General features: G+C 43.7%; 1 protein-coding gene across 1 annotated transcript in view; it reads right to left on the reverse strand.

The window, feature by feature from the left end:
• The window catches only part of CALB1 (calbindin 1), a 304441-nt gene that overhangs the window by 65967 nt on the left and 210630 nt on the right, over positions 1-27844 (reverse strand). Inside the window, exons 4-5 of the mRNA XM_044065392.1 lie at positions 24245-24325; positions 24094-24150 (exon numbers count right to left, since the gene is read on the reverse strand). Coding sequence (XP_043921327.1) covers positions 24094-24150; positions 24245-24325 — 138 coding nt within the window. The remainder of the gene's footprint in view (positions 1-24093; positions 24151-24244; positions 24326-27844) is intronic.

The following is a 27844-nucleotide window of genomic DNA, read 5'->3' on the forward strand; positions in this document are numbered from 1 at the left end:
ATAGGGAATGTATGTGGTGTGAGGCATCTAAAAGCATTACTGTGTCCCCAGGCAGCTGGAAACACATGCACACACACACACACACACACACACACACACACACACACACACACACACACACACACACACACACACACACACACACACACACACACACACACACACACACACACACACTTGACAGGGCTGGGAGTCGAACATACACCTAACTACCTTATCACACTACAGCATTACACATTTACAGAACGCGCTACCGAGATTACTGAGCACAGCACTCCCAGAGGCATACTTCTAGGTGGGTGACATCATCCGCAAAGGCGAGGACGTCGATAGGGAATGTATAGAGATTGAGCAGTTTGAAAGCATATTACTGTCCCAAGGTAGATGAAGACAAACACACGGCAGTGGTGTGATCGGGGCAACCAAATATCTATGGAGCACTACAACAACACTACATAGATACGGGATGCGCCACAGACAGTACACCCTTCAAGACAGCAACCAGTGTGTTCAATGTAGGCATCCATTGTGACATTGAATATGGACATCTGTTGCCTGGATGACCACCATCGCTATACAGGATGTCAGTGGCCATGCCCACATGCTGAGTATCACACGTCTGTTTGGAATGTACTGTGTGTCCATCTATGCAATGGCGTACTGGGCATGCTCACACACTTAGTGATTGCAAAGGGCCATCTTGCATGCACACAGATTCTAAACACGGAAGGGCGTAGTTTGGAATGTACTGTGTATCCATGTACACAATGGCATACTGGGCATGCTCACACACTTAGCAGTTGCAAAGGGCCATCTTGCATGCACACAGATTCTAAACATGGAAGGGCGCAGTTTGGAATGTACTGTGTGCCCATCTACACAACGGTGTACTGGGCATGCTCATACACTTAGCAGTTGCAAAGGGCCGTCTTGCATGCACACAGATTCTAAACATGGAAGGGTGCAGTTTGGAATGTACTGTGTGTCCATCTACACAACGGCGTACTGGGCATGCTCACACACTTAGCAGTTGCAAAGGGCTGTCTTGCATGCACATGGATTCTAAACACGGAAGGGCACAGTATGGTATTACTGTCCCCACGTACATGAAGGCCACTCACATGTATTGACCAGTGCACACTCAGGAGCTATCACAGATGTCTCAGGTGCATATCCCAGAGGCACACACCACAATCTACAATGTAGTCCTCCGACATCACCATGTCATTGGACCAGCAATACACAGCCATACATTAACACAACACCGTGTGACTCATGACCAGTGGACTGTACATAGGTCTACAGCAACTGTGCAGACTACACATGTACCGACAGGGTTCCATCATGTGTTATGCATTGCAATGATACCACTGTACATAACCAGGTCAGCTCTACACATACCAGGGGCCCTGGGTCTTACACAGCTGTGACAGATGACTGACGCTGTACACCAATGAACACACATGTTTGGCTATGTCATACATGTAACTGCAGTGGATATGTGCATGGACCACACACACAACACATATGTACATAGCATAGCTTTTGCTGTCCTCTGTGCAGACAAGTGGCTACAGCAATCATACGCACGCAAATGGAAGGTGTGTCCATGGCTGTTGAATGTTAACAGTACATGAGGCAGCAATGTTGACCGAGGACCCATTCCCTCTGTACTAGTTACCCATGACACCCATCATATCATACAACAGTCCATGTGTTATGTATGTCAACACACATGTCCACCAATTGCAATGCATACAAACATGGCTACATGACAGGCATGTAGGACCAACACACATGTACAATCTGTAGTGTGCATGCAGCTACCATGCATATGAAGTAGCTGATGTAAGTAACTAATCTGTGCCTAACTACAACATGCAGTTGCAATGCAGCCCCATCATTGACACCTGTATATGGTGACATACTGACAGTACGGTAGGATGTACAGCAGGTATGGATGGATGTGTGTACATAAAGTGGTGATCCACCTGTGTAGATGGATGTTTGCCGGGGACGGCTCACAGGTGTGTCACATGCCATCCTACCATTACATGTGCAAACAGTATGCTATGTTACCGTTACTTGATGGTGGAGACATAAAACCTACACAGAGGTCAGGTGTTACCGACAGTACGTCACTTGACACCTGTAACACTTACATCCTCCCGTGTGCATATAGCAGCACAATTGCCGAAGGTAGCGTTGGTACACATAATGCAGCCAATAGTGCTGCATGTCTGTCAGACGTATCATCATATAGCAGGTGTATCATTCACAGTATTGCCATGTGTGTTTGCTTGTGTGACCATATATGCCACATATGGTGGGGAATACATCCCAATTGTTACACACCCCTGTACACTGTTGTAGAGATCTGTACATACTGCAGTGTGGAAAGCATGACGTAGGCAGGTGTGGTGTGTGTATCACACATATCAGCTATCCATATGTGTATGACATTTGTGGTCTCCACAGTGTGTGTGTGTGTATGTAGGTATGTATGGCTGTCTGGTGCATGGAGTGAGGGTGTATGCTACCATACAGAACACACAGGATCCCTAACCCCTCATGGTGATGCAGTCCACTACCCTGTTGATGTCATCGGTCTCAGCCTCACTGGCTACCTGTACATGTTCTTTCTCTGTGTCACGTTGTGTGTGTTCACAGTACTGTGATGGTGATGACCACATAGGCAAGGGTCCTCACCTCAACACTATGGGGTGTGCGTTATAGTGTTGTTGACCCCGTGAGTGTGAGCATGTTCCTGTAATGTGACAGGGTATTACTGCTACACAGTGAGGCCTCATGCTATCAAGTGGCCTCTAACATTATCATTGGCCAGACCGCTGTGTACAACCCCTGCACCATGTCAACATACCTGTGATGTGACCTGGTATGGATGTCACGTCTCTAGCCACTGTAGCCTATTAAATTGCCCACATGCTTCTGGATCAGTATATGTGTGGCCATATGTGTTATGTTAGACTTTCCAACAGTCAGGCTGAGGCTATGTATAGCATGCTGATATTGCCATATGTGCCTGTGAGTACTCCACAGTTACACATGGGAGACTGCAAACAGTGCTACCTGTAGGCACATGCAAGTAGACCATAAGGAGAGAACCAGGGCATCATTACCAACATGCTGTTACTGTTGTTACCGAGTCACATACTGTGAACATATAACAATGCATGCTAAACCTGTACTACATGGTATGTCTGGTGCATGTCAACAGTACACAACTAATGTAATATACACATCTCTCACTATTCACACACAACTAATGTAATATACACGTCTCTCACTATTCTTACACAACTAATGTAATATACACTTCTCACTATTCTGTACTCCCTGTGCATCAGACCATTTGAGCATGTCCCTGCACCAATGGTGTGGATGACAGGGATGCGGCACAGGCTTCATCATATGCACAGGGTGATAATGTTTGCCAGGGGCATAGGCTGCACCAATGGATGACATCTTGTGTGTGGGTAAGGGCCAGTGATATGATTGGACATGTCTGTTCAGTATGCATGTGGGTGTTGTGGTGCCCTACAGATGCCTTTGCTGTGTGCATGTATGTGTGCACACAGTTCTGCCTTTTGTGAGGCCTACACTGAGTATTATTGACAGCTCCAGATTGTACAGACCAGGTTGTACAGCTCACTGTGTCTGGCCACGGCCACATGACCTGTGCCTGCCAGGGGTTGCACGTGCACTACCAGGCGGCGGTACAGCTTGGCTACTGTCCGACGACACATGTCCACTGGAACCGTGTCCCCACTGGGAACGTCCATGGCCATGTCCACGTGGCCTGCTGTGTCCTGGTGTGGACAGCGCTGCACCAGCTACACTGCTACTGCTACCAGCACTATGGGAGCGGGCATGTGAGGTGGCACGCTAACGTTGACCTGCACTAGGTGGTGTAGCTGGCCTACTTCCACGTGGCCTATGCCTCACTACTACCAGATGTTCCAGCACAGACAGCTCACGCTAGCGGATTGCCATGCCACGGTCAAGGATTCTGACCATGTCACCCAATCGCCTGTCCAAAACATCAGCAATCTGCTGTTGAGCATTTGCCAATGCCCAGATGTTGTCATTTAGGGTACGGATAGCAGCCCTCTGCAGCCTCTGCCCTTCTCTGTTCTGCCATTCAGCACGTGCTTGTGCCGCCATTACAGTCTGGAACATGCGTCTGGTGATATCAGCTGCTGCGCTCTGTCCTGCAGGTGCATGTCTGCCAGAGGTCCTCCTACGAGCAGCACCGGCCACATGCCTGTGTGGCACATCTGCAGTCATTACACTGACACCATAGTATGTAGACACACCTTCTGTAGCCACCACACGTTCCTGTTAAACGCTAACAGACGCTGACTGTCCTTCCTCTATGGCCACTGGTGATGCGGTATGTGTTGGCAGCAGAACTGTGTGCGGGGATGAGGGGGACATAGCTGGGATGGCAACCATTGGCAGAGATTCAGCACCTGACAACCCTGCCCGTACCTCATGCATATGTTCATCACTGCTAGTATCTGTGGGGACACTAACATCAGATGGACCGCAGGAGGGTAACGCACCTACATCACCTGTGAATGCGAAGAAAGACTCTAAATTACAATAGACACACACACAGACACACAGACACACACACACAGACACACACACACACACACACACACACACACACACACACACACACACACACAGACACACACACAGACACACCATGCATGTGATTTGACAGATGGCATGCAACATGCCTGTGATACAGCAGAGGGCATGCAGCTCAGACATTAATAGTGTTAGTAAGCATACCTCCCTGGGGTGCACACTACAGCAAGCAGGTGTCATATCAGTAGCCATGCAGTTCACACAATCATGGTAGTATGCATGCATCCCCGTGATACACCATGTAGACCAGAAGAGGATAACAGTACGCATGGCTGATGTGACCTTGACATGTAATCTGCTGACGTGTGCATTAATATGCATACATGTCTGACACAATGGTGTCCTGACACATGTACAGCATCATAATGGGCATCACATTGCAGTGTTGTCTGTATGCCCTACAGATAGAATGCATGTTTAGCAAATGTGCATGAGCATGGAAGGGTAGTGTGAGCCGTCTACATTGCTATACAGTGTGAAGTACAGACACTGTGCCATTGCATGGCATCATGAGGCATCTATATTGCTGTACAATGCATAATATGTACACATTGCATAGCCATAACTGCATGCATACCCATGACATAACTGTGGATTGTGACCCACGATGCTGAGGTGTATACACACCAAACCATGCTGTGTCAAGTGACAGGTCACTGGAGGACCTACAGATGACACCCCTGCACAACAACTACAGGATCTTAGCTGCCTGGCAACCATGTCCACACATAGCGGACATGTCAATTCACCATTTCCCACATGACATTGATGTACCACACACACGAGGTGCACAGCTAATGGTGATGTCCTACAGCAGCAAGGGAAATGTATAGTATCTGTGGCCTGATGTGGTGTCAATGTCTGTGGAAGCTGTACAGGTGACTACTGTCATGCTATGACACAGTCATGATGTTCAACAGATCTTATATGGTAGACTTCAGTGACACCTCCACTAGCTGTGCACAGGCTTTTAGGATGTCCAGTGTACCACATCAACTGTATAATCAGTCAACTAAGGCTATAATTGGACCATGTGTGGACAATGTGCAACAGGGTGTATACACATCACATCTACTGTGTGGCTATGTGTCTCTGGCCATCCCCCATGGCCATTTGTGCACATGTGTTGACCAAATGTGTGTGATGGCCATCTATCTCACATGTCTGGGTTGTCCCATATGACATACACCCATAGATGTCAGATATGTCACCATCCACAGGGCTATGCAGACAACGGGTTGTATGTTTGGTATGTGGGGTATGGGTCATGGGATAGTGTGACAATATTGCAGCCAGAACACTACATGTCTGGGACATGTCAGATGGCACATCACAATGTGTGCATCTAATGCAGGGGCATATAACACAATGGTGACACCTGTGAGCTGCCCATATCACAGCTCACTGTGTGGTACTGTTTGCGTACCACACATGTTGTTCCAATAGATACTACATATGCCTCCATTGTAGAACACCTCCACCATTGTATGCACAGCTGACCACACATGTAGCAATGACAACTACTGTGGTTTTAAGTCGGTGTATCATTTCATTTTTATATATTGCACATGGGTGGCCTGTGTGAATGATGGATGATGCGACCTGTATATCGTGACTGGAATGAACATCAAGTGTGCAACTGTTAACTGGCCACATGGCAAATAGATCTATGCTTTAACATGCCTGATACTGATGACAGTCTCACCTGCAACGGACTCATGTCTGTGCGGCACGCCAGAGGTACCTGTATAGGGGTGACACAGCAGTATGGACATTATCCATGACTGTATGACAGCCACAGGGTGAACTGTGCATGTTAACACATTCACCTGTATAATAGCATATAATACTGTAGTATGCAGCATGTGTGTCCACATACCTTGCATATGTTGCTACTTTACACAATGTACAGCGACACATGCAACTAAATGGGATATAATAGCCATATGTGCAGTACTGACTTACCAGGCAACTCCAGGCTCATTGGTTGGGAGACACCCACCTTCACAATGGCAGCTAGTGTGTGTGGATGCTGTTCTGAGGGTGTCCACAGACTGGCCAGTAGCTCCTCGGTGTGTGTGAGTGGGGGCTGGGTTGGTGGCCCACCACCTGTTCCACCTTGTTCCCTGGCGATTGCAGTGGCACGCTGTTTTGCATGTCGTATCAAGTCCATGCAGTGTCTGCGCACCTGCTGGTAGGTGCGGTTATGGCCACCCACATCGTTCACCCTCCTGCATAGATCCTGCCACAGGTCATCCCGCTGCTGGGCATGCTGTGGCACATGGCTGAACAACACCTCGTAGTTCTCATGGAGGTACGGGATGAGGACATCATCCTCCTGGCGGCTGTACGTTGGAAGGCGTGTATGAGGCATTATCAGTAAGACATAATGTTGGTGACAGGTCACAGTTTCAGAGATGTACAGAGATACTGCTGCACATACATTTCTATGACATCTAGTACATTTGCACAGTAATCTTTGCAAATCATCATGACACTGACATGACTGACATGTTTGTGTCACACACATGTAACACCTGTTATGCATTGGATATCATCACCATATATGTGTGTCACCTCATTACAGTGTTCATACTCCATGTGAATGCTGTCTTGATGTGGGCATGTCTATTTGCCTGCACTGGTGTTCTTACCTATCTGCACATGCCTGGATGTGTCCACGGTAATGCTGTTGACCTGTGTATATGTCACATATCAACACAGACACAGCCTTAATGGACTTGAGCAGTGACAATGCACACATACGCATGGACACCTGTACATGCATCTGTTTTTCCATATACATCTACACAGCACTGTACAGCTGTTCAACATCCTGCCACGGATCGCCTGTGTTGCACATGTGATAGACATGGGACAATGGCTAGTCGGACGTCATTCGCAGGGATGGTTACCAACCATAGCATGTATGGGCAAGGTTTCCTAACTGTAACAGGCAGCCAGTATGCCACTGCAAGGTGCATCAGTTCCACATTACTGATCCGGACAGTTGATACTACATCTACCATGCAGCCATCACACCATGTATGACTGGGATGACATGTGCAGCTTTGATGGACAAGGTTGCATGGTTTGGCGGGAGTATGTCACATGTATGGCACAGGGATCTGTCCAGCATGTGGCGATCCTAGTATTAGGATGGTGGCTGTCCATGACATATGTCTTACAGATCAGGATATGGACATGTAGCATGTCCATCATCATGGTGTAGCAAATGTCTTTATGCAAGGTAGACAACATGCTGCATAGTGGAGTTGAGGATTGTGAAGGCTGGTATCGCCCATCCACGCATGGCCATTATCCCTTAAAGGTGATATGTGATCCAATATTGGTCACCCCAGTGCTGTATATGCCTGTACAATGATCTCCCTGCTCATGGATGGCACCCTGTCATGACATGGGTACCTTGTATGACTACCCAAGGGGCCTGGAGATGTCACCAAGGCAGGGAGGTGTACTGCACAGCACCATCCCTTACACAGTGTCCATAATGTTGACCACAGCCTAGGTGGTAGTTAATGGGTACAGGGATGTTCACCTAGCAGTGACAATGCTGATATCATCTATCAGAATGTGCACATATGTCACACACCCCACCCACACAGCCCATTCTGTATGTTGTTCACAACACTGACACAGCTATTCCTCATAGGTCATGGCCATTCACATCCTTACATACACAGATGCCTAACATTTGTCTGTGTGATATGGGCTACAATGAGGGTGGAGTACAACACATTAACCCTGTTCTACTGTAGCTGGCACTGGAGTGATATGCACATGTCACTCTGGCACCTTTTGTAGTTGAGAGTCTGTCAACAGGCCACTGGTAGAACACTCCTGTGACATACAAAGGTATTTGTAATCAAACATCCGTACTGTCTTGTACATCTGTACTGCTAACATCTACAGTGATAATGGTTCATGGACATGCACACCATACTCAGCAGGGTTATAGTGCGGTGCCACCCATTATGACTGTCGTCACCACTTGTGGGTTGATATTATCCAACACCCTATCTGTATTGTATGGTCATGATAGGCACTTGTTCAGAACTTGTGAGCATGTCATGAGCTACTGATTAATATAGCACCCATTCCATACCATTTCCTACAGGTACACTGGCTGTCCTAAAATTTCCAGCTTGCTTATGGTACAACAGCTGCTGTACACACATAACGCACATATCCTGTGAGACATGGTTGTATATACAGGCATGTCCAACTGCCACAAACTAGTGCTATTGCCTGTCTATATGATGGATATGTCGTACATGTGGCAATAGAGCAATTGTCTCATGTACACATTCAATGCTCACCTCCCAACATACGACACTACAGCCTGTGGGGGATGCACTTATGCAGCCCTGCTGGGGGTAATGCTGTCACCAACCCTGACTGCACCTGACAGTCATGTGGGGATGTGTAACATTCGCAACGCACCCCACTCATCACATAGTCTCACATGATCTCCACCACAGGCCACACATACGAGGACAACTTGTGCAGTACCTCTCCATACTCTGTGTAGGCACCAGAGGCAGCCCCCATCACGGAACACAACATCACCAATATATAGCCCACAGACTCATGTGTGCCCATCACATATAGCCAATAGGGTGTTATAACATACACAACACACCAGTCATAGGTGACTCTGTAGGCGGTCACACTGCAGTTCCACACAGCAGGCTACACAAGGCGGTAGTCGCTTACATCTTGCTGTCGGGTAACTGGTTCTGCAACATAACCTGTGCACCCATGCCACACCTCACCAGGTACGATGTGACTGTCATTCTCCATGTTAGTGTGACTGCCCTGAGATGCCACTTCACAGACTATGTGTGCAGGGACATGCAATAGCTCACCAGTCTTGTAGCCCTGAAGGTGTGAGCCTAGCCCTGGGGAGCATTATGCATTCATCCGGACCCGATACCACTGTACAATAACTGACTGTGTCACTTCAACAGTTGCCTATGCTTCTGCTGTCATTCCACAGGCATCTGGTATCTATCCGCTCTGACTGACCTGGTCAAACACAATGCTTTGGCACAGATGACCTGCACCTGTCAGCCCTGGGAGTACAGATCACATGTAAGGCTGTTGCTGCTTCTATACTGCCTGTCTTGCACAGTTTCCAATAACAGTCACTGGCAGAACGGGAACTGGCAAGCAAGACATGGGGTCATGTGACACAATGCTTGCATCTTCCTCTGTGATGCATGCAGGCAAGGCACACCTTATAATGCACCACTCCAATATCTCTGCAGTGACTGGGACCTGCCTCTAGGCTCTGCAGAGCACACCTGCAATGACAGGTTATAGACAGACCATACCTTTCAGGCACATACCTGGACCGGCACACCCACAGCTGAGGTGTTCCCATATCCCACTATGTTGTACACACATCCTGGCTAGTTACTTAGCACAATGCATCAGAGGTGCTCCACGTGCAACTAACTGTGTCCGGAACCACTATACACATTGTAACAAGCTACAGATTCAACAACATACCCCACAGTTACCAGACCTCATTTGTTGGTGTACTGGACAGTAGGGCTCAGACAGCTACTACTGATGTGTGACTGACACTACCCCACACTTAACTGGGATAGCCACTCATGTACCGACACATCCATGAGTCATAACCTCCACTCGGCTGGATCAACCCATACACACCACCTCCAAGACCAACATTATCCTTGACATGAACACTACCAACATGTGACTGGTGTTCCACACCTGGGGTTATCCCCTCATTGGTGGATTCCGAACATATGCTAATCAGCCTTGTTAGCCACATCCCGGCACCACACCCTTCACGGCATACACAGTACATGAGTACTACAACACCTACTACAGACGTCTTATGACAACGGTTGTTAACGTCATGACACCCGTGCAGATGGACAATGCACATACAAATTCTGAAACATACCCCAGTGCACTTCATTAGCATGTACATGACTGCATGGATCATGCTATTCCACACAGAGCCATGATGGTACACACCAGATAACAGATGCCACTCTGGTGGTCAAGTTCCATGGACATAATGTACAACAACAGGTGGAGGCTGTTGCACAGTGGTGTACAATCCCATGGGTGGGGTAGCTCACTGGTCAGCCTCGGTAGGGCCATGGGATTCCTCATCACATACTCCAAGACTAGCTACGTAAACATTACAGTGACACATTCCGGGGTGTACCACAAGGCATTATGGTGGTATGTCAGTAGTCGATGGCAACACCCACATCTGCTCTCACATACAACAGTCACTCAGGAACATTACAGACCCAGGTGATTTTGGTAACATGCTGGCGGATGGATTCAATGCTAACATTACACCCTCTCACTCACTACAGGGCCACAATCCATGCAGGAACATTGCGGTGTCCCTGCGGTTACACCTACACAGTACTAACCTGCACTCTATATGTCCTGGGACACTGGCCCCAAGTCACCTTCCAAAGTCCCAGGCTATGATGTCCACAAACTCTGAACGATATGTCACCCCACTAGGCCACCATATTCAGTAATAGCCTTGTATCAGACATTGTGGCCCCTGAATGGCACACAGCAACATTTATCACACTCCACACGGGTGGCACCACAATGCACGAGTGGGACTATAGTCCTACACACCTGACTGGACTGTTCTGCACGGCTATGGGGCACATCATCAAGGACGTCATTCACAGAGACATTGTTGGGCTCCGGTCCTTTGATGCCATCCAGGTTGGACTTGTTAGGGCCAGAGCATGGCCCCTACACCTGGTGGACTCCTTTCATACAGTTACCAGGGTAGTTGATGATGGTACGGGAGTCCACACATCCTACATTGTCGTCTCATTGCCTTTCAGCACCATTCTCCATTCTGGTATTGACAACATACACATCCACCTGCACATCATACCCTATGTCTCAGGATGTTATGCAACGTGGCTCGTGGACAGGACACACACAATGAGGGTAGCATACCATAGTACCTACTGCATTTCAGTTACATTTGGCATACCACAGTCCTCAGTCATTGGGCCCCTCATGTTCAGTATATGCTTCCCTGAGGTACAGGCTAGCACAGAGAGACTTTCCCTGCCTAGCTTTACAAACCTCTGCATACAAAGCACCATGATTGATCTACCAGCTGATACTGACTCCATCCATACGGGTGTCACTGTGACAGATACCTGATATGAATATCATGGCCTCAAGCTGAATGACACAAGGTGCATAAACATCACCTTTGCATTACACCATTCACCCACTGACTATCACATAGGTGGTAGTCCCCTACATATATGTCACATTATACATGTTTGTAGTACTCCTGTGGTTACCGTATTGCCACTGTGGCGTGGATATCCTTCTACATGGCTACACTTATCTGTACTGGGTATGTAGCTGGTACATAGGCACCCATTGTACCTCTGAACTCAAGACTTCTACACACATTCAAGGGTACACCACCCCATTTAGAGTGTACCTTACACAACAGCTACAGCTTTATATTCCACACCATTAACACGCCATGACATTTATTGAGCTCCGACAGTTAAAGTATGCAGCTGAACTATGGACACCATGTCTGTACACATTTGCATACTACATACTCAGGGGTGACCTCTGCTGAACAGACAGGGCCCATGTCCACAACAATATTAATGGATATACTCCACATATGTGACATAAGCAAAAGCCACTGTGACAACATGCTCATGGATATGTGCACACACACACAACTAGTGGGATGTGCTTGAGGGTTACATTCCCAAACTGGACACTCACCATGCTTTGAAACATGAGTCCTATGTATATCACACAGGGACACTCAGTAGCACTGTTCATGTGATACCTCCCTTGGTGGTTGGGAGACACATGTACGCCAGGGATCACTGCAGTGGCTGTACTGTGCAGAGGTGCAGGTAACACATGGTTCTGCTGTTCACAGGACACTATCCTAGAGAGGTGCCACTGGTGTGAACACTGTAGTTGTGCTTACACATAGACTTGCCAGACTGCATAGTACCCCACTATGAACCTGTGAAGCTATTACATGTCCTTTGTGCATGGTTACTTGGTAGCCCTTCTATTTAGATTAGCTATCATGCTATTGCAATGTCCCATGCCTACAAGCCATATGTATCCTGTTATTGTACATGCCAATAGACGATACCTTTGGTATGCATGATATGCCTGTTATGCTGTGTAGAATATCTGACATATCTACCTACAATACTATACATTACACATATTTCACATAGTATCCCATAATGCAAAGCATACTTGCACAGCAGGACCACCTTAGACATGTCATTGTCGTTATATGCCCATACACATGCCTACTGTGACAGTATATCAACATATACTATCCCCTGCTATGGCACGTACTTGTTGGACATACCCTACCACTGACGGCGGGTTGTATGGAATTGTTCTGTTTAAAGCCCTCATGTAGCATCCCTTGTGGTGTCTGTGATGTGTACCTTGTGGCCCACTGCTGGATGCACAGTTTCTACATGCATTAGTATGCTCAGCAAGACATCACTACATAAATACCTTTTCCCACTTTATGCATTGCGGACACTTTTAATTAATGCAAACTAGGCTATACATACAGTAAATAATAAAAAACATGCTATACATAAACTGACATACCGAGTGTTCTACATACCTTGTTATCATTATGGACTTTCATCTCTATCTCTCTCACACTGCTTAAACAGGTATTTTGTATGAGCATACGGTTTGAAAGTCTGGCAAGTCATCCTTATATACGCCGATACCTGTAACATGTGGTTTCCTCCTGCCAATTGGTGTTCCTGAGTGACTAATTACTTGCATATCAGCTGTGCAGCTACTCCATTCGCCAATTACGCGGCAACAGTGGGGTATAATTGAATTCTCCACTTGGGCATTGCCCATTTGCCCTACCTTCAGGGAGACAGCCTGTATTGTGTTTTGTTATGTGTAATTGCAACTGCTATGCATAGAGACAATTATACTTTGGATTCATGTCCCCCGTGGATTGTGTGTGACAGCTAGAGTATGTGGTTCAACATGTGGGTGTTCCTGTCATCCCAACGTCTGATAATGGACTGTTGCAAACAAAACCTGTAACATTGCCGTTTGTTCCATTATATAACGGCTGCAATTTTGCATGGCGCCTTTAATTGTGTCTCTCACAAGGTATGTTGACGGTTTTGCAGATGTAATTGACTAACTGGATGTTTGTGCTGTTATTACAGTCTGTATTGCTATAGATTCTAGTGTGGGGGATGTCGGTGGGTGTACGTAGCATATACAGGTTTGTGGGGCTTGCATTTCTACATATTCCATATATATGTGTGTGTGGGCTCCATCCCTAATTAAAGAGCTATCAGTTAGTAAACTTATGTTACGGGATTGTACATTGGGCCATTGTTAATTGGTTTCTATATAGTATGCAGGTGAGGTTGATACTTCCATACCTCCGGACTTGCAGCGATATGTAAAGGGATATGTCTAAATGACAGCTATTCCATGTATTTCTGTCCCAGATATTTGCAGTCATTTGCCATGGGTTGCCACCTTTTCATATGGCCATTGTTGGACACTTGCGGGACGCACAGCGGTGTTTACAGGCCAAATCATAGCCACGGTCAGTACACAGGTTAGCACATACTTTTATCCTCAATACATACCTATTGTGGGACTTTGGCTACTTATCATATTGCATGTAACATTTACGTTTCTTACATACAGGCATAACTATTTAATGCAACTATTACATTATATATGGGACATATTAATGTCCTACAATCCCGGTCATTTGTCCTTTGTAATGTTTTATGTCAGGACACACCTGCCCAGGGAGGGGCTGTCCCTCCTAATGTGGGACAGGTGGTAACCGTATGCCTACGGCTAGCTATACCCACACCTACCGTAATGATCTACCTCCGAGTTGGCACTAACAGACACATGATGTGGACAAACACACACACATTACAGTCACACGGAGACACACATGGCACCCTCAACACACACATACACAGACTACGGCACTCACAAACACAGTTGAACACAGTACCTATGTGGACCACAACACCGGCAGCGGTAACTAAATGTCCCTTCATATCATCATACTATTACTCGCGGTTGTACTGTTCCGGTACTGTGTTCTTTCGGTCTTTCAGCCTCGTGGTTACGCATGTCGGTATGTTACACATTCCATAGTTGGTGGTATCCTATTTATTTGTACCTCCAAGGTGTTATGAATGTCATTGACCTATCTATATATATTTGCAGATATCGCTGAATCCGTATATATCAACATATATCACTCTATCGCCCTTTCCATCTGTATTATATATATGTATATATGTGTACATATATATATATATATATATATATATATATATATATATATATATATATATATATATATATATATATATATATATATGTATATATATATATCTGACGGGGAAAGTGACAGGCAAGCTACACCTTTCATTGTGTACTTGTTGGTGTATACTGTTTCCTGGACTCCGCACGTTTGTGTCTGTACCTGTCACATTACACACCTGCCGTAGGTTAGGGTTACCAGCTGTTCCACTCTGTGAGGGACAGTCCCTCTTTGGGTAGTTGTGTCCTGCAAAATATTTGTAAACATGGCAAATGTCCTGAGATTTTAGAACATACTTATTTCCTATAGTTTATGTAATAGTTGCACAAAACAGTTATTCTGTATCTGAACCACCTATATGTTCTAGAAACAGAATAAGTAAGTAAACATTACAAGAATGAGCTTTTATCTAGGCAAAACAGTGAAGTTCTGAATTTCGTACTGGCTGGGTGTATGTGTCGGCCTGCAGACATCTGATGTATGTCCCACATTGGTCATTTGAAGAGGTGGCAACCCTACCACAGGTACATCTTGGCTAGCAATAGTGTTAGGTGATTCAATACATGATTGTGTGTTCTACTCCTGGCAGTGGTTGTTTTACCCTTCAGAGCAGGCGCTATTAGTACAGGGGTGAATAATGCTGGTTTCACCTGTTCTGGACATCATTGACCGTGATCTGCGCGATATTCGGAGAAGCTTATCCCTGTTTCGCGCATATCCATTTAGTCATATTTAAACGTCGCTTACCAGCAGTGGGCAATGCATATTCCCGCTAACGTATGCTACACATATGATCTGATGACCTGCATCCAACATGCATTACTCGTGCCTTCGGGATTACGTTACATCCCTTGCAGGATGTGGGACCGGGAACATGCATGACGGTCACTGCATTTAACACATGGCCATCTGGGATTTGTACACGTGTTATGTCGTTTTGTACGTGGAGTATACTACGGCACATGGGTAACTCAGTTAGTTTACATATTGATGAGTCCTGTTAATGGTATGTCCATGTGATGTTTACTGGATGTGCTCCGGCATTGGGTATGTATATCACAGTGAGCCACACAAGATACTGTGCTACACTTTCAAACGACCGTAGGTGGAGCATGGTGGGGTGAAGGATACCTGTCATGGGTACACCCCATGCCTTGACACAACATCCATGATTATATTATGTGGAGCCCCTCATTAACGCAGCAGGGACACCATTCTGAGTGTGTGCAGAACAGTGCTTACTCACATGTGCTCCCACAATTGCCTCTGCTCCACTAAGCGACAGTTGGTTACTTGATGTTGTGGCGACAGCAGACACTGTTTGCCCCGTTTGGTGTATGGCCTCTGACAATCGACTGTGTACCTACCAATGTACCTGGGAACCTATGCACACAGCACCACCATATGCTGATAGGTGCATGTACTGTTCAGGTGTTGACATTCCGTGTTCCAATAGCTGTTGTGTGTACAATGTTTGAGGGCTGCCTATGTAGGATTCACACAGTGGGCCACCTATACATTACAATTTACAGGTGGTCGTGTTTGTGTGCCATCCATTTTACTGTGTGTGCAGGTGGAGTGGTGGGTCAGTCCATAGGGGCCTACACTGTCAGAGTATGTGCTATACGTTCCCTCTTTGCCAAGGCATGGGCATATTGGGCATGCCTCCGTTCATGGTCTGAATCCCTCTGTGCCTGTGATGGCCTTGGCAACTGCAGTGGGCTATGAGGGCCTTCACCATTTTGTCCCTGCTGCAGCTGTTTCCGCAGGATCATATTATGTAGCATGGCACATACTATGACGATGTGGGCACACGTGCCTGGAGAGTACTGCAAGGCTCCACCAGATGTGTCCAAGCACTGGAACTGTGATTTCAGCATCCCGAACACACGCTCTATGATGATTCTGGTTTGTGCGTGTGCCTCATTATGGTGTTCTTGTATGGGTGTGTGTGCATTTCTGATGGGAGTCATCATCCATGGCTCCAGTGCATAGCCAGCATCCCTCACAAGGTGGCCATGTGGGATGTCCCCCCTGACAAATACCCGATACAGCTGTGAGGCATGCCAGATATGGGAGTCATGGTAGCTTCCAGGGCTGCCAGCACACACATCCATGACAATGCCCAGGGCATTGCACATGACCTGGCAGTTGATGGAGTGAATCCCTTGCGATTTATATAGCGCCTACCATGCTCACCAGGTGGTGACTTGATTTGTATGTGCGTGCAGTCTATTGCACCCAGCACCTCCGGGTAGTGTGCCACATGGTGGAAGTGACGCATATTGCTGGCCAACTCCTCCTGAGTTCGGGGGAAGTATATATGCTCATTGGCATGTGGTAACATGGCATCCAGGAACTGGTGTAGTACCCTGGATGCTGATGCCTGTGAGATCCCCATTATATCTCCAGTTGGCCTTTGAAAGGTACCTGTAGCTAGTATTTGCAAGCTTACACATACCTTCGTGTCCACTGGGATGGGTTCCCCTCTGTTGTTTCTGGTTCTCAAGTGTGGCCTGCACAGCTCCACTATTTGCTGTAAGATGTCCCTGTCCACCCTGTAACGCTCTACTATCTCCAGATCATGTAGCCCCTGGTAGGTTACCCTTGGTCTCAACACTCTTCTCTTCCTCTGGGGCCTGCGGTGGTTGTCGGCATCATCCTCCAAAACACCGTCAGTCTCTAACACATGCTGATGAATCACAGCTATGGCAGCTCCCAACATGTACATTTTAAAAGTTTCCTGTGTGTTTACACCTATGGTGCAGTGTTTGGGAATACACAGGTGTGTGTAGGGTGCTTTCACACTTTATACTATTGTGCTGTGAACACCGATGATGTCATAGGGTGTGTATGTATGAGCGTAGCTACAGGGTATCTTATGTGTTTTACTACCGGAACTACTATCGTGGTGCCTTTGGTGTTGAATTACATATGGCTGCCGTGGATTACCTCTTGACATTCCCTTTACATTTCTGCACGTTCCACCTACCATTTTCTGGCATGCATCCAGCAGCCTGCTTTCATTTGTACTTTCCTAGACCTGGCGTATCTTGCGTAATGTGTGCTATTGCCGGTCTACTGTCGGTTTGCTTTGCTCTGCTATGACAGATCTCCTATTTTTGCAATCCAATGCCTCCCCTCCTTTCTTTGCATTCCAATGCCTCTTCTATCCTGTTTTGCAGGTTTCTGCGAGCAGACTTGTCAGCTGCCGTCGATTGGCCGCTGTGAGTTGATTGGTGTTGATTGCTCATTAGTACTCCAATTACCCTACTTCAGCATTTCCTTCTTTTCTTCCCCTGACCTTCCTGTTTGTGCTATTGTTCACGGCACTTGCATCCACTTACTGGGTTTCAGGCACGTTTTCATCCCCGTACAGATGTGCTTTTTGGCACCATGTGTGCTCTCAGCTAAACAATTCTATACCTTCCTCCCCACCCCTGTCCTGCAGCTTTGCTTAGCAATGGCCAGGCCAGATTTGCATTGCTCCAATGTGCTTACTGCTACGGTGGCACACCCCTCTGCTGATGTCATGTATCTCCTCTGAGCCACTCCTCGGTGTTATAGCGCTGCGCCGTATGGTACAACCTTCATCTGGTGGGACATTTGCGATTCAGTATTATCTGCCTCATTTGCATGGCATTGACTACTAATTCATAGTTACCGCGCCGAACACTGTCGCAGGCCCTTAGCAACCCTTGCACCTTGGTTGTGGTGTTCCATGCCTACCATTGTGTATTATGGTGTAAACCTGATTTGTATTACATTGCGATTTTATGATATTTTTATTTAATTTCTTTATGTTCCAGTTTGTGCACACATGCCCTGCAGTTGTATTGTGCGTTACTGTGGACATGACATTAAATGTTGTTTTTTAGGTGTTGTGCATCTTTTCTTATGCCATTGGCTGTGTATTTCACCATTGGCATATGTTAACTTTGTAATACATGAGTCTGGTCCGCTTCCATAACTCCAATGTTCTGTTTGGGAAAATGTAAACCGTGTTTTTTGGTTTACATTTCCGTGGGCTTACGCTACACCTGCACCACTTCATGAATCACTATCTGCCTTCATTTGCATGGTGCGACACTGCACATGGGGTGATTAGCATACCTATGCTGAGGGCTGCACAGTTGTGGCGTACGCCGGTAGTGCACGTGGTATTGGATCGTACCTGAATCGCTCGACGGCCATATTTGGTGTTATTCCGCCTATGCTACGCCTGCGCCTGGTGCAAGCTTCATGAATCCCGGGGATAATATTTGTAAAGCAAAGTTTGAAGGAATGAATGGTTATATATTTCAATGTATATTCAGGATAAATTCTTACATGTGCATATAGACCATTATTTTATGCAATATGAGTATGTGAATCATAGATTCTAGAATCTATGGTTGAATGCTAAAGGGAATGGTAGAGTTTTACAACAGACAAGCAATAGTTTATTCTGCAAACTTCACATTTTGTCAGGCTTCTTCAAGCAAAAAATAATTAATGTATTCCACTGTAGCATTTGACATATTTTTATTTATTTATTTATTTTAATTACATTTGTTAACTAGGAATGCCACCTGAGAGGTCCCATTCACACTGGAGTCCTCGGGAGACAACTCCAAGTCAGCAAACAACAATAAGAAAACAGTACATTACAGTTAACATTATACAGTTAACACAATTCAATGAATGTACTAGCATAGCCCTAAACATAGTAACATAAGAAATGAAAGTATTCACTTATGTATTCCACAAAGTAAATTTTCTAAAGTAAATAGTGATACAAATTATCAGGAAGTTGAGCAAATTGAAAGGTCTCGTTATATCTTAACTGATTAACGTCTATGTAGACTGGAATGCACACTTCTAGCAGTCCACATAAACAAATGTAAATATTCAGTGAAATGTAAAAGCTACCATTATAGAGTACAATGCCCCTTTTGGTATGTACCTCACAAGACATCTACAACAAGTGGAAAGGCCACAGAAATACCTCACAAAGAGGATTACCAGCCTCAAACAGATGCCCTACGCAGACTGTCTCAAAAATTCCAGCTTTACTCCATCGCATATCGCCTACTCAGAGGCGATCTCTGCCTAACATACAAAGCTATGTCAAACCCAGAGCTGCTGGACATGCTCCACTTAAAGAAATCCCAATCCCTCCGAGCTACACACTCTAAGGACCTAAACCTTGTCATCACAATAAACAGAACATGCCGGAGGGATAGATTCCTGCCCCAGAGACTTCCCATACTCTGGAATAAACTACCTATCTATATCAAACAAAGCTCCTCATTAGCACTCTTCAAGAAAAATCTTGATGAATGGATGGGAAATAGGAAATTCACCCTGGGGATCACCTCTGTGGCTCTGCTTGACAGGGGCACAGGAAAATTATTTTCTTGGGTGGCGAAAGCCAGGGTACCTTTTTGGTTAGGCTTGTTTAGGCCCTAGGACCAATATCCTAGTACCTACCTATGAACCTGTTAAAACTGTACAAATAACAATGTTATCAGTACACCACTGACTAGCCTTAGAGAATTAAACTGGTTAGAACTGCCACGTCACCTCACTCTTTCTCAACTAATTACAACACACAGACTTTTCTATAAACTGTAAAATTGCCCAGCCCTTAACAACTTAATATAACACCTCCCCTTGATCAGAAATTTACAATCTAGATAAAAATCACTAATCACTATAACCAAATCATCTAATACTGCAGGTAACTTTCTGTATTCAAATAGTGGAGCTAAACTATGGAACCAGATCCCACTATCACTGAAATCCATTCAGAATGCAAACTTGTTGAAAACTCAACTAATACTTCACCTACCAGATCAATGGATCTGCTCCTGTACATCTCCAGGATAAATGCTACAGTTATTCTTCACAAAAACCTGATTAGTTCTACTAGCATTCCCTAGCTATATACATTGTTTTCTGACACTACTTACCCACCTAGATACTTCTAATATAAACCTCTTGATAGCTGTATACATAATTGTTGCTGAACTTGCTTATAATAACATTTTCTGTGCTACCTAGTTCTTTCCTTCACTTCCACTTCTTTGAATTTCTAAGCACTAATCACATGACCTATTATCCATTTGACGAAGCCACTAATACACCTCTTCAAAATGCTCAAATGTTCAATATCTACTAATACATAAATATCTTATACTTTAATAGTTGCCTCGACTTTTATATAAGTGCAAACTAATTATCAAATGTATTTGTAATTGTTAATGTATATTAATTAATGTATGTTCATGTATATTACCTAACGTCTGTTTAAAGATGTTTACAATATGTTGGAGCTTTCCTCCGTGAGACTCTGCTGAAAAGGGGGTTTTGACTAAACTCAGTCAGACAAACCCAATAAATAAAGGCCAAATAAAATAAAATAAATATTTCATCTTATTTTTCTCAGACAGATACCCATGTATATAAATACATATAGTCTTTATCATGGCTATGATGAAGAGATAGTTAAGGTTAGTTGCTTTCACATGCAGATTAAACCCCAAACCCCTAGTTCCTAATTATCACTTTTTACAGTTATCATGTGAATTTCTGCCCATTATAGAAATGTGTAACACACACACACACACACACACACACACACACACACACACGCGCGCGCGCGCGCACATGTGCACACTCGCACACACACACGCACACACACACGGGTTATGGCGTGTAGCTCATGAGACATTTCTCTGCGAGCTACATGGCCGAAACCAGAAGGCTGCAGCAGCAATTCATTGTAGAGTGGTACAGCTGAAAACCACAATTGCTGCAGCTGTACACTCTGAAAAGAACAGTAGCACATTGTAGCAATCCCTAAGGACAGCTACCTGGCTGTATCCTAAAGAGACAGCCATGCTAGAAGAGTTAAACATGCCATATTTGCATTCTGTTTCAATTTGAAAATGAATGAATATAGGGAATGTTTAACTCTAGCGATTGTGCTTTTCAGCCATACCACTGTAGGGCTACTGTAGCCTTTTGGTTTTGATGATGTAGTTTGCAGGGAAATGTCTTATGAGCTACACTCTGGACCCCCCCCCCACACACACACACAAACACACACAGGCACACTCTCATTTGCACAGGCACTTATGAGCACACACACATGCCTTCTACTCAATATCATTTAACTGTGACCAAGTGACAGCAAGCCATTTACTTTCAGCCTCATCTCCACATTATCACTTTTGACTTGATGCACCTCAGATGTTTGACTGGACCAGGTGAATGAAATTCTGCACATAGTAATATGTTTAGCTTGTTTCACATGCACAAATAACCCTCCAGCTATGATTGTTTAACTGTGACCAAATCACCTACCAGATCAATGGATCTGCTCCTGTACCACTAACAAAAGTTAGTTGCTTCCGGACAAGGCTACTCCCTGTAAAAGTTTCATTACACATAACTCAGATAACTAACAGTGATCGAAATAAAGGAAATTCTGAGCATAGTAGAGTAGTCACATTGTTTCACAGACACAAATTCCCTTATTCCATCATTGATTAATTTTAATTGCATTGATGAGTCATTGTAGACATACATCCTTCAGTCCTGAAATGAAAAACACTGAATTCAGGAGCTGCTCAGCTGCTCATGGATCATTTTCCTGGAAGTAATGGTTAAAGCAAGCAACTTGTTCTCTTGTGGAAGTGATATGCAAAGTAGCATGACACACATCTAACTCATGCCACATGCTACTGTGTGCTCAGACCCAGTTCTAATTCTTTGTCTGTTTCAACTCTTTTTTTTTTTTTAATTACAGGGTGAACTGCTTAGCTATTCCTGCTAAATAGCTTGAGTTGTAATAAAAAAGTACTTCAAAGCTGATATGTGGCAATCTTGACTGAGTGATCACAACAGCAATTGCTCATTCAGGATACTAAAAAAATAAATATATGCAACATTTTAATATGAGTGCACTGCACCTTTGTTATAGCATGGCATTATTACATCAAATAGGTCCTTAATTTCTTTTTGTTCAGCAGTGACTGAGGCCAGCTGTAGTGTGATGGTGTAGGGCTGCTTTGTCTTTTAATGAGGATTAACACCAGTGTTACATACATTCTACCTACTCACCACTGGTCTAAAAGGAGATAACAAGATTAAAGTAGTGAAGCAGGTATTTAGCAGGCGATAAATGTATTGTCTAGTAAATGAATTAGATGGTGCTGTCCTGAATTGTTCTGCACTTGAATATAAACTGCCCTGGCTAATAAGCATTTTCTTATTTCATTCACATCTAAGAACTCCCAGTAAGGATTGTACCAAAGAATAGTTGAAATGTTAATTGTGCAATCTGAAAGTGCACAGTGGCCAATCAAGAATTCCATTAATAAATTTTGAGATGCAAAGATTTTCTTAATTTCAAGCCAAGCCCAAGAAATTGAGACACATTTCTCCTTTTAAAAGAAACAATTAGCACTATTTTCATTCGTGATAAACAGCTTCCATAGCTGGCTTACATCTACCTCTACTACTTTATTTTAAAGTTTATATTCTTGACAATGACTTTTATACACTGTGCTTCAGACTGCAACTTCAAAATTCCTACTTTTATGTTTGTCTACACATCAAAAGCTATCTTACCACAACCCCTCGCTGAGTGAAACGACAACACAGAGTATGTCAAACAGGAGCTTGGTGGCAATTTAGGCATGTAATTAGTGGAAGCAGTGACATTCACAATACTAAGCATTAGACAGGCGAAGATGCTCTGTTTGGCTCCATTTGTTTTACTGAGTGGCTCTGTTATGATTGCTTACAGATTTTGTGAAGAGAGTCTGATGGAGTTTAAAAAAGTACCTCAACAACAACACATTGCTTTGCTTGCAGCCTGACTTTACTTAAACTTCAACCGCTGCAGCTGACATTTTACATGCTGCTGAAAGTAAAAAGAAATTATGGTACACAAAATAGTTAGCAGTGATTGACAACAGTATGTAAGGTGGACAAAATAATTAAAAAAGTGTTACCTTTAGTTCTTCTGTCTCAATATACCCACTGTGGTCAGCATCATATCTTCGCCATGTCTGTTAGAATTATAAAAGAAAAAAAAAACATTGTTTTATCTACTATATTTTGATATTTCAGAAAAATATTTGAAACATATGACTTTCAGCATACCTGCATAAACTCTGCACTTGACTTTAACTGCTGCCGAAAGAACAGGAGGAAATTCTCTTCTGTTGGTAGTATCTGGGCAAGCTGTAAACAATCAGAATGGCTACACTTAATCTTGTATCTTAAGTAAAGCAGCATATTACAAAACCGTGCAAACCTTCAAAGAAGAAGCTGATAACTAACTTCAATTATTTAGTAAATTTCTTAAGAAAAGAAGAAACCTTATTACTGCTGAGTTATCATCCCACTATTATCTTTTAACTAAAAATCGAACAAAACCATTGCATCCAATCTGTAATTTGTAAAAACATAGTACTGCTGTGTGGATATACCTTTATTATTGTCTAAAGTTATGCTCTGCATTTTAAATTTTATAGTTGTTACACAGAAGAACAAGACTGGTAAAGCTCAGAATAGTGCATCGAGGGTTACCCTGTTCCCTGTTATGGCCCAGCAACAGTACATAAGCATCTTGATCAGAATCACATAATCTGAAAACTGGAGATGATGGCCTTTGAACCCAGAAAGATAAAAAAGTGCAAGCATACATTGTTATTGTTTTAATAAAAGTTTGCAGGCTGTAGTGCCATACAAATTTATTTTTAGTTCTCATAACATATGCTGACATACATTTTATTGCCCTAGCACACATACAGCATGGCTCATTCCATTAATTTACACTTATTACAGTGCTATGAATAGCCATATGTTATATAACTGTAAATACCCTGTGAGCAAAAGACAGTGCATCAACAATGAGTTTGCAGAAGCTGTGCTAAAGACAACTGATACACTGAAATTAGCAGTCCCATAAAACAGCAGCATATTACTGAACTCAAAATAAAAATATTATCTGCATGGGATTATACATTTTTTTATGAAGGAAGATGTGGTGTTTCAGCTCTCTCTCTGTTTTAATTGCAAAACATTCAAGACTGTTATGATTCAGAGAAAGAATGTACATTTCTTGCAGTGACACTTGAAAATAATAATACTGGAAAACAGTACATATAGAAATACAGCGCATGTCATATTTGCCATCAGTAAACTTGGCTGTGCTTTGTTATCACACAAACTTTGTCTTCATCACTTGTAAGGATAATAAGTTAAATATCACTTCTGTAATGTAGAAAGAAACAGGAGTTGTAATGCAAATCTTAATTATTAACTGATGAATGTTATATGATGATTTGCTTATAATTATTTATTAGAAGTCGTATCATTTTACCTTATGCTGGAAAATAATTATTAATAAAGAATTATAGATTTGAATAAGGGTTAATTGGTGGCTAGCAGTGACTAAGCATATAATCAAAAAATGTACGTCACCAGACAATATAAATAATCAAGGATCATACATATTTACTGACAGAATTCTGAGCAGATATTGACACAAGTTAACTACCACTGACCACTGCCACAACTAAGTAGGAGGTGTTTTTAGGAAATTATTCTTTATCTTGGCATGTAACAGTAGCTGTCACTTTTACTATTCCATACATATCCATTGAGGGTTTCATACATAGTCAATTATCCTGTTATCCCAAACAACATGAATTGCTATATTTTGTTACCTGTGTTTGTGACACTGGGCAGTGCATGTTAAAAGCAAAAGAAGACTCCTGAGGTTGATGGGTAATCACATTTAAACCAACAGTATGCAATGGCATTTACTCATACACTATGTGCATTAATGTGTAGTACTTATGTCATATAGGCTGCTATAACCCTCTTACTCAGTAAGTGCAAACATCCAACAAGCAAACATACATGCACAGAATATAGAATGCATACGTTCAAACTCAGTGTTTCTCAATAGTGGAGACCCAGGCTTGTTTCTGAGAATGTACGAGCAGGTCTGAAAAAAATATGTACTTAAAATGTTAACTATATAGTAATGTTCTGATGTGGAGTTATCCCAAATCAAGAGAAATAATAGTATGTATATCTGATTGCAAATCAGTATTAAAGGAATAATGCATTAAACTAGACTTTGTTTTCCAAGTGTGTGTGTGTGTGTGTGTGTGTGTGTGTGTGTGTGTGTGTGTGTGTGTGCGTGCATGTGTGCGTGCGTACACATGCGTGCGTGCGTGTGATGGTGTGTATGTGTGTAGGTGTGTACTTCTGTATAATGCTGCATATGTTTTCCTTTGCACACAAAGACTCAAGCTGTTATATCTAGGAAAGGCTCAAGGACTTTTCTTTGGTTTGTAGGAGGCTCACCATGACAGAGTCTGATAAACTTCTGAAATGGTCACAGGAGGCTACACATTTGTAGAAAGTGACTGCGGTTAATGTAGTGAATGTTTAATTGTGCATAAGCAATCAGCAATAACAGTAATTGACAACAGCTTTTGACAATACTTGACTTTTCTTTTGCCATTATCAGTGACATCTGGTAATGTCTTAACAGGATATCCATATTAGTATAGATTCAAAGGTTATTACTAGACATTCGGAGTGGAACATTTGCAACCTTGCCACTGCAATTCCCACTGCTTGCAACCTATTTCCATTAAAGATTATGCGGCAAGATCAGGGATGTATTTGAAGGTGTTCATCCATTCATCCAAGCTGTGTTTGAAGAGTGTGAAAGAACTACATTAATGTGAATGAGGATCTATTCCATAGTAGGGAAATTCTTTTCATGAATTATCTATCACACCAGCAGGTTCTGTTTATGTGAAGGTTAAGCTCTTTTGTACAGGTGTTTGTGGTGTTGCTGGTTTTATGTACATGAAGGGGGTTGCTCTGTACAGGGTCATTTGATGCCTTTTAGTCCAGGCAGAGGTCATCACTAAGATGTCTATATGAGTTGTGCTGTGGTGCGTGCATAAGTACGGTATTCTCTAGCTTGTGTAACTAGATAGGTAGGGGTTCTAATCTCACAGCAGTCAATTTGAATGTGTATGTGTTCAATTATCAGTGTGGAGACATTTTTTCCCAGATTTATCCATTCTAAAGACTTATACCTTGCCTGTGATATAAATAGGATCTGCTGGAGAGTCAGGTGTGTATCCCAGAGACTATACCACCTCTGGAATAGGCTCCCTAGCCATGTGAAGCAGAGTTTTTCCTTAATCCGATTCAAGTGTAACTTAGACAGTTGGAGGAGGAACAGAAAATTCATCCCTGGTTTGGCACCTGTGTCTCTAATGGACACAGCCTGTAAATGGTTCATCTCCCAGGTCCTTGCTTGTGAATGTTTTACCTCTGAAGCCCCTGCTTAGATTTATCAAGGATACCATAACTTGTCAGAGATTTGGGATGTATGGCTAGGCTTAAAAAGGCCCTTGTAGTCATCAGCCTAGTAAATACCTATGAACCTATGAACCTATGAGACAGAAATGGAAGCTAGGGCTCTATGGTATTCTGTATAGGTAATGGAATGTAGGCCCTTGATTTTCTTTGTGAGGAAACATTGAGATCTCGTAAGGTGGATGGTGTGTCTGGATAAGTATATGCCAAAGGGAACAGTGTATTCAATTATGGGCCTAATAAGGTAGGAAGAGATAGGTATAATAACATCCTTGGACCTACAGGAAATAACCTTGCCAATCAGCTGGGCCCAATGGAAGGATGTCCTAATGACTGCAGAGAAAT

The sequence above is a fragment of the Protopterus annectens genome, chromosome 3.part0 (genome assembly GCF_019279795.1).
Source record: "Protopterus annectens isolate FY-2018-M chromosome 3.part0, PAN1.0, whole genome shotgun sequence".
In the NCBI taxonomy this organism is placed as follows: Eukaryota; Metazoa; Chordata; order Ceratodontiformes; family Protopteridae; genus Protopterus; species Protopterus annectens.